This window comes from Clytia hemisphaerica, unplaced genomic scaffold, assembly GCF_902728285.1.
Source record: "Clytia hemisphaerica strain Z4C2 unplaced genomic scaffold, Clytia hemisphaerica genome assembly, whole genome shotgun sequence".
Classification (NCBI taxonomy): Eukaryota; Metazoa; Cnidaria; class Hydrozoa; order Leptothecata; family Clytiidae; genus Clytia; species Clytia hemisphaerica.
The window spans coordinates 288162-297801 of NW_027104412.1; the positions used below are offsets into that span (position 1 = coordinate 288162).

Below are 9640 nucleotides of genomic sequence, written 5' to 3' on the forward strand. Positions count from 1 at the left end.
AAAAAATGTGAATTTATTTTTATTTTAAATTGATTGTACAGAAAACGTTGTAGATAATTATTTGTGAAATTGTTATATAATTTGAATTTATAATAAAGATATTTCGTATATTTATAAAATTTTAAAAGATTAATTTGAAGAAAATTCAATCTCTCGTAGGAAAGCTAGAAAATTCAAGAGTCTATTTTACTACCAAATGTTATGGGACAAGCTGGAGTTTTTACAAGCTCTTATTTGATTTGGTTGGTCGTTAAGATGTAATAAAAGAATCTTATTACTTTTTCTAAAGAACGCGTCATCTCTATCACTTTAAATGACCAATTAGTGAAGTATCTTGTAAAAACTCCAAGGCATCTCAATGTTATGTCCATCAAAAAATTGAAGTCAAACTTGCTTAGACCACGTTCACACGCAACGTTCCGTTGCGTGTTTCGCTCCGATAAACGAAACGAAACGGCTCCGAAACACTGTGTGAACGTCAAAAAAAAAAGACGTTACGGAACGGAACTGCTCCGTTTTCTTGCTCCAAAACGTTCCGAAATGAGTATGAACACTATTCGCAACAAATACCACACCGGAGTGATACGAAACCGTAACGTCTAAACATGTTCTTAGAGTCCACTTTTAAAACTCAACAGCTCGCCATTGTTAACTCGCAAAGATAGTAGATAGGCGTTCCCTCCAGACTTTGTTCCCTAAATACACAAGCTTTTAGTCTAATAAACCACATTAAGTCAATATTCCGTGCTAGGTTTCGACTCCACAATAAACCATGGATGAGGTGATAGTGCGCTGGCCTTGTTCCCTAGTGGTTCATGCCGAATTAACGCACTCGATCAAAAAACTGTGTGTCAGTATTTCGCAAGCTGGTAAGCAGAACAAAATAAACTAAAGCGTCCTCTGTAAGGAGAAGCCAGTCATCACAATCAACAAACTAAGAACAATCACATTTCCTTTTTGAGTCAAGAAATAATCAAAGTAAATGTACCATGAATATCTGGCCAAGCATCGGGCCTTTCATTAGCCTGTCGCTGTCCGTATTGCTGAATGTCCGTTTTTGAAGAAGCACCGTTTTACCAATTTAAGTTAATTTTGGAAGAAACGGCATCTTCTGATACGAAGTGCATAGATTGCGAACAAACATTCGATTATTGTTATGTCGTGATTGTCATGATCGTCAGACATAGGAAATTGCTTGTGTGTGGGATGGAATCTGCCACATAGATGAATGGCTTAAGAAAGAAAATCAGTACTCTGCAAACATTATAATTTGTATGTTGTATAAGGTATAAAAACTATTTTCTATATATTCCTTATAGGACTGTTGTACTGAAATCGACCCAATTGAAATCACAGAAGAATGATCCACATGCACATAATCAAAATAATTGATTTTTTACATATGCTGTAGGCTCACTCGAAAGAATTAATTACTTCTACTTTTCCTGACCCTCTTTTATTGCTCTTAGTGAAAAGAAAACTTGTTTGTATAGAAGTGCGATTCCTAACCTTAATTTTTAGGTGACAATTCTTGTAAAACCCCATTTTGGGACTATCTCTTCTTTAGGGGTAGTTGTTTTCGGTGAAACTGGGCTGTTTAATAATTTAGAACAAAATATCATAATAGAAAACTTTTGCTTGTCTGAATAGGTTTGTTATACCCTACATAGCTGGAGCAAGAATCATCCCCAGCCAATGGCGCAGTGCAGCATGGTTGCATTAAGGCAATATATTGGAGGTCTGCAGAAAGCAATTACCATCGGGTGAATCATTGACGCCATAAAATAATATTTCATTTTTATATTTCCGTTTTTCAACAAAAAGATCTCCCCAAGATTTATCATTTCCACAATCAATGAAATATTGTTTTGCCATTGATTTATATCTTAATGGCGTTCGATTTAAAAGCCAATATTAATCTCTGTCTACATTGTGCATCAAATTTTGGCTAAGACATCAAAAGCCATCGACAAATGTGCTAATTTTGATTTAATCACAGTAATCAACTCTCCCGCTCTATGGCTACAAAAATATATCTTCAATGTTCAAAACAAATACTTGATCAAAGTAACAAAACCTTTGAACACCGGAGGGCATTAAAACTTCCCGAAAAATATTATTTCTGAATCAAATTACCTCCCATTAACAGACAACGATAATTAAAAAATTCACCCCCTCCCCTCATTCAGATGGATGGAATAGTCAGTAACTGGATACACTTTTTCACCATTGAAGCATTATATTGTATGGGTTAGTTGTACAAGAGTTTGCTAATCGAAATACCAAATCAAATCACCCTGAAGATCTAAACCGAGTTTCCGCATCTGCAATTCGAGCTTTACTAATCTCATTTGAAGGCAATCGATACTTCGATTATCAGTTGATTTAAAGAGAGAGTCATATATCAGTGAAGGTAGCGATGTTTCCCTAACACCCTGTTTGAAATGTTTGAGATTCGAGCACAGCCGATTGCTGTGGTGAAAGTTTGTGATTGAAAGCTTCACACTATCAATCGGTAGAATGTTAGTGAGGCACAGTGATAGCCTTATTCAGATGGCGAGACAATGTATACCGAATTAATCGTTCTACATCTATGCAATTCTAGCCTTATTTAGCTCCCCTAAGATTATTGGAAAGACGCAATCTACTTTTGCCAAAGCTGGGATCATTTGATTAAAAGCTAGTAGAAAATGTTCTATTTCTTGAAATCTTCCATAGTGAAGAAAGATTTCAGTAATAAAACTCGATAATGAGCCATGGTTGATGATGGATTGCATGTGTAGAACAAACAAACAACTACATCAGTTTCACAATACAGAGGGCAAAAGAAATACAAACTTCCAGACTTATTTATAGCCTTATTTGGATACAAACTGTCGATTGGATAGTCAGAGAATGCATAATTGAAATGCTTTCAGTGTCAGAGAGACAGAGGAAAAAATATGTCTTGGTAGACACGCCTCCTTAATAAGAATATTCATTAAATTACCCTTCAAACTGTCTGCAATCGTTAAATACTTTATACCACAGCAAGCCAAATTGCAGACGAAATTTTCCATACAAATTATGCAATATGTCAATAATCTCTGTGTTAAACTAAATGTCTTTTCCTGGCCTTTATTGGTTGTGTTGATAAATCACTTTTTAACTGGATATCCGATGATGATGATGATGATGATGATGGGATAAATCACATGAATGATATATTTCGAATTCCAAATATTTCCCCGTTTAAGTTAGGTTAGGCGACCTTTTGTTGAGATGTTCATCTTTTGACGGAGTACGTGCTACTAACTTTGTCAACGGCTAAAAGGTGGTCTTGAGAATTGCAGTTGTTGGAGATCGTTGGAGATCGCCGGTGTTAATCTTAAAGAATGAATCAGATGGTTTAATAAGATATTTAGCATGCAGATTTTTTTTTCACTGAGGATTGTCATCCTGGATGGCATGAAACTTTGAGTATCAAATTAACTTAAATCGTTTTCTTCACTCAAACTAACATATAGATTCCTTCTATTGTTTTGAGCAAAACCGTTAGAAATCCCAAATTGTGATATCTTGACTTTGGAAAATAGTTTTTAAATATTGGAAGGTTTTACCTAGGACCACAGAAGGTTTCAGCAGACCAAATATCTCAAACCATCTGGTTATCTGTTTAAAAAGGATTCATAGCTATTAAAAAGAAGAAAGGAGACAATAATTTACAAATGTAACCTCCGGGTGGGCAGTTCAGACAAACATGGCATATGTATTTCGGCAAAATATTTCGGTTTCATAAAAGAATGAAAATTCCGGGCTATTTTTATGAATTCGTTTAACGAGATATTGAGCACTATTTTAATAGTTGTTCGACTACACAGCGAAATTCCGGGCAGTATGGCAAATGTCACTACGCCCACACCAGCTTATAAATAAAACATTACTGAAAGACAATATATCAGACATTCTTCAAAGGCAATATGCACCAATATATCCTTATCCTCCTCGAGAGAAGTAATTCCTATAGAACCCAACACGACATTATGACATGTGCCTAGAGCCAATATATACCATATGATTTCCGCTTGCGATACCAGCTGTCATTTTAAATCACTTTGCATCGAAGTGGGCAAACTATTTCAAGAGACTCTTTCCTTCCTGTATTATATGTTAATGCCTCATCATAAAAAAGAAGTTTCCGGGTAGCACTAGACTTCGAAGACAATAAAAGTGTAACATGAGGATATCTATAAAGGAAAGCGACAACAACACGTTTCTACATGCGTGAACAGGTGCTTTCTAAGAATGTCTAAAGCGGTTCTCTTTTGGATAAAAATATCGCCATGTTAGCTAAATGCTCTTGTATATTTTTTTGCTCAATTTTTTTTGTAGTATCTCCATTGGCATATGAACTAGAGGCGTTGGGTCAACTTTTGCCACCTACCAAATATCATGTATTTACTTCCCGGTCCAAAAGTTAAATTGGACTTTTCCAGAAAAAAAAATTGAATATGGGGGATGGAGGATATAACAATTTTTAGTGATTTACAGTGAAGGGTACGGGTATGTGGCTTTTTGGAACCTGACAGTCCCAGTAGGGTAAGAAAAATAAGAAAACTAAATCTCAGTCTAACAATGGGTCTGCTAAAAGATCGAAATTTGGTCCCAATAAGGGTTGTAAAATTCACAAAATTTTCCTTATTTTTCCTCCTTTTTAGTCCACAAAGGGTCCAAAAGGTGAAAATTAAGGCAGCACATACTCCTCCGCTCGCAACCCTTGTACGTGGCCCGAAAGTAACATTTTTATAGGCCTCCATCATGACGAAAGAAGATCAATTGTTTACGGGGTTACTTTTTGTCAAGCACATACAGTACGGATCAAATACACAATCAATATTTTCATCTGACTGTATTATATATTTATCACTTTTTAAAGTTAAAAGATCAAAATAATCTACATAATGCTGATAGTAAATAATTTCAGTATAATTATCTCTACTATTTGACAAATAAAAGCCTATTGTACAAAACTTACAGTACTTTCAATACACAATAATGTCACTGACTTGTGAGACCCTCTATTCACAGAGATATAGGTGGAGAGACGATTCTAAGTTGGAAAATAAACCGAAAAACCATCATTTATTCATTACACCCCTGTCTCACAGCCCTGGTGGGACTTTTTTTCCTCAGTGGGGATAAAGATTCCTATTGAAATGCCAATGGGGATAGAAATTCTATTGTTCCAAGGTTAAAAAAGCCAGTGGGGATGGTTTTGGAGTGCAATTTTTTAAACATTGAATTTCGAGTGGGGATGAAATCAAATCAAATTTCCCAGTGGGGCTGAAATTCCAGGGTATTTTCCCACTGGGGACGAAATTTTTGCCAAATTTTCCATTGGGGCTGGGGTCCCATTGGTTCTGTGACACAGGGGTGTTCACTCAAAGTTTTAATAATAAATCTGGTGGAAAAACTTTGGGGTCCTGAGCGGTCTCAATAAATTTGTTTTAAAGATATTTACTCAAAACCATAAAGAAAATTTAGATTTATTTGTTAAAATATACAGTTTAGGGATTACAGGATAGATTAGAATGGAAGACAGTGTTAAAATCAAATCATCCCTAAAACCATAATCACAGCTCTATAAGAGACATACAAACGAGAAAAAAAATCGTATTTACGAATCTGCTTATACATTTAAAGTTTTTAAACAGCTTGGATTAAATTTTTATAATAACAGTTCTTGAACTTCAAGATAGACTCTTGAACTTCAAGATAGACAAAGTCTTAGTGTTCAAATGATGAATGATGAACAGAGCCTTAGCCTGTATTCTATTCAAAATGTAGTCATTGGAAGCATACAAATGAACCACGGGGATAGGTAAAAAGCTCACATAAGAGTTTTGCCAAAAATGATGTAGTCCCGACAAGTCGCAGTCTTCCTTACACCGACAAAGTTTCAGGCATCATATACGAAGCACCAGTCTTATACACCTTCGACGTTGGCAGTAGATATCTTTGATGGACGATAGATATCAGCAAATTGAACTGAAGTCCAACCAGTTGAAGAACTTGAAGAATCGAACTTTTCGGCACATTGTCCACCAGCGCATGACGCGCCATCTTCTTTAGAATTAGAAGAAGACGAAATGATATTACTGCTTCTCCATTTGTTGTAACTTCTGATCATGCGCATACGATATTCTTTGTTCGAATAAATAGCATAAATTACTGGGTTACAGAGAGTTGAAGACTTGGCTAGGAAGGAGATATAAAGAACAGCATTCTGGGAAATAAAATCGTCACCCATGTTTATGGTCATTAGGGAGATAATAGCGTATGGGGTCCAGGCTATTAGATATGCTGACGTCATCAGAACGACCATACTGACAGCTTTTCGTTCCGATTCATTTTTCTTTAATTTTTCTTGAATTTCTTTAGGTAAGGATGCGTTTCTGGATCGTTGGCTATCTACGCTCTTTCGAAGGACTTTCAAAATAATGAAATAGCAAATTATGATGATGAGGAACGGGAGAACGAATTGACATCCAAAGAGAATATACAAATAAATACGATTGTGTAGCGATCCGTCTTTCCAATTAATCGAGCAACGGTCCTTGGTTCCGCCGTAGCCCGACCAGCTCACCCAAGGAATGAGAGCGAATACAAAGCTGATCAACCAAGAGAACGTCACGGAGACGTATGAATAAAACTTTTCAGTTGTCAAGGTACCAAACGGATACAGGACGATACAGGCACGTTTGATCATCATGAAAACTAAATGATTGATTGATGTCAGGCCGAAAAAGGTAACGGCGAAAGCTGTAAATTTGCAAGCAGCTGATTCTGCATCTTGCAACTCACCGTTAAAAAGTGACCGGATTTCAGCCGGGTATCCGAAAAGTGCTTGTAAAATATCACTGACTGCTAAACTGAGGATTAGGAAATCTCGATGAGCGTCGTGTCGCGATTGACGTGTTTTGAGGAATACGATAATGATGAGACTGTTCAAAGGTATGGAGAGAACGACCACACTGGTTAGAATGACAGCAAAAATCAGAAGAGCCATCGTTTGATGAATCTGAGTTCACTTTCTTGGCCCGAGTTCTTCTTTATCGATCAGTTAATTTCCTTCTACAAATTTGAATTGTCCTCACTTTCTTGACCTGAGCCCTTCTTCAGTGATCAGTTAATTTGTTGTGCTGACATAAATTTGACTCGATTGTTATCAGTTGTCAGACAGGTGAATTCTGTTGATTTCTCAAGATATACTTGCTGTCTGTGATTCACTCTAGCTGTGTGCTGTACTGATGTGCAACTGCCTTATTAGGGCAAGGAACAGTCATCTTTAAATACTGAGAGTTTAACCAGAAATATTGGTATTTTTAGTAATATGGGGGAAAGAGAAATTTCCCCTATTTTTTTGTGAAAAAAACAGCCGTATGATTTTTGGTAGGAAACCCAACTTAACCCACAGTGTCTATTTTGAAATCAGACATCTTGCAGTTGGATGTGGTTTATGAGAAAAAATGAAGACTTCCAACGATTGTAACTTATCTTTTTATCTAAACTAACCATAACATATATTCTAAATCATAAGGATTGATTGTTTCTTTGTACTTTGTCTCCTAAGGAACCTTTGAGTGGGTAATTTTAGCAATGGGAACTGTCTGGAGCCGCAGATGTTACAATGAAATCAATGAAATCAAGGAAATCAATGAAAGCATTTCTGTAGAAGTAAAAGACAACTGTTTTTAAAGCATTATTTTCCGAAGAAACAACATTCAATATTTCACGTAAGCTAGTATGAATTCTCATTTGGGGATTTCCTTTCTATTCCAGATACAAATTCTCGCCATAAACTTTTTTTTTTTATAAGCAAGTGTATGCCCCTTGGCCAGGCTCGTGTATGCTTAAGTTCTCAAAGCATCTAGGCATGGTTTATGGTTATTATATGCTTAAGAATTATGCTTATGATTCACCCCGAGCCAAGTTTTTTAGTGAAATTTCAGATATTTTGTAAAAAATTTTGGGAGCAGTGGAATGTAGCTAGCCGTATAATGTCTTATTTTTTACTTGACCTCTACCAAACCAGATAAAAATGAAATAAAAACAGATAAAAATGAAATAAAAACAGATAAAAATGACCACTTGAAAAATATTTTAGGTTGACATATATGCTCATGTTATGCTTAGGAATTCTGCAAATCTGAGCCTTCATATGCTTATAAGCGTTATGCTTATAAAAAAAAACATGTAAATCATAGAAAACTTTTGTATTAAATAATTGATATATAATTGATTTGCATTTTTTAAACTTGTTCTTGAAACTTTCCGCCTTTTTGCGCGCCATACGACACCACACGGAGGAATCATGGATATTGGTTTCATAAATCAAGATCTATAGTATAGTTCATCGAAAGTCGATGGATTTAACATCGATTAACGTCAATTGAAACACAATCACAAACTTTTCCTGGTCTCGATTAATCAACGATTATCGATAATTATTTATATTAACGATTCTAATCGATATAGTGACCAAAATATTATCGATTCTAACCGATATAATGACCAAACATTATCAGTTCTCATCGAATCGATATAATGACTAAACCTGATCAATAACTAATCGATGCAAGATCGATAACTATGTTACATTTTCGGATACATAACTCGTTAAACGAAAGAAAATCATTTAACAAGCACGAAGAAGAAGAAGACTTGAGGTTTCGACCCTTACATAAATTAACCATCAAATTGCGCTGTAAACACTATCAGAGATATCTTTATTATTTACATTTAGAATCTTCAAAGAATAAATAAATTTGATTAAAAAAAACGTACCTTTCAAAATTCAGCAAGCATCACACGTTCCATCTCCAATTGAAATGGTCGTCCAAGATGTTTCAATAAAGTTCATCAGTGTAAAGTTCATTTTTTCTCATAATTTTTGCTGGAAAATAAAAATTCAATACAATTTAGCTTAGGATAAACCTTTCCTTACCAAGAAAAATTTTTGATAAAAAGGTTTCTTTTCGCGTGGATGAAGAATCTGGGGATATTTCGTTGGAAATGTCCTTAAACTTCGGGCCTTTTAGAGGTTATGGGGACTAAAGCTTTCTTGGAAAAATTCCCAGACTACAGTATTCAACCCTGGCAAGGGACTTCAGCTAGATCTATGTATAACTTAAAATAAAATTTTCCACGAAAAAGTAGGCTTTGAGGTAAGGTAAAGGTAAGTTTCAAATGAGATTTCATTTCGCGAACAACAGAATTCGCGAAATTTTCTGAATTTTCTTTTGCATATCAACCTTTTGAAAAACTTTTGTGTGTATTAAATTTCGCGAAACAGGTAAAAACTTGGTCCTTTAAACGTCAAAAGGAGCTTACTTACAAGTGTATTTTAAGTTAAAAACCATTTGTTTTCGAAAATTTAATTTGCTAGTTTTATTTTCGCGAAAATGGCAAAAATATTAAATCTTGCGGAAATAAATCCAATTAAAGTAATCCTCAACCCTCAATATTCACAATACCATAGAGGTTCAATCATTATCTTATAACTCAAAGGTCACACATCCCTTGGTTTGGATTTCCTCAGCAAAAGATGAAAAGATAGCTTGAATAGACTATTCTAAATTTCAAAACATCAGAACTGTAA

At 35.2% G+C, this 9640-nt stretch overlaps 1 protein-coding gene across 1 annotated transcript; it reads right to left on the reverse strand.

Moving 5' to 3' along the window:
- Positions 1-5927: 5927 nt before the first annotated feature.
- On the reverse strand, positions 5928-7112 carry LOC136820237 (blue-sensitive opsin-like). Its single transcript, XM_067076429.1, has one exon. The coding sequence runs from the start codon at positions 7046-7048 to the stop codon at positions 5966-5968; it is 1083 nt and encodes a 360-aa protein (XP_066932530.1). The 5' UTR covers positions 7049-7112; the 3' UTR covers positions 5928-5965.
- Positions 7113-9640: the final 2528 nt, after the last annotated feature.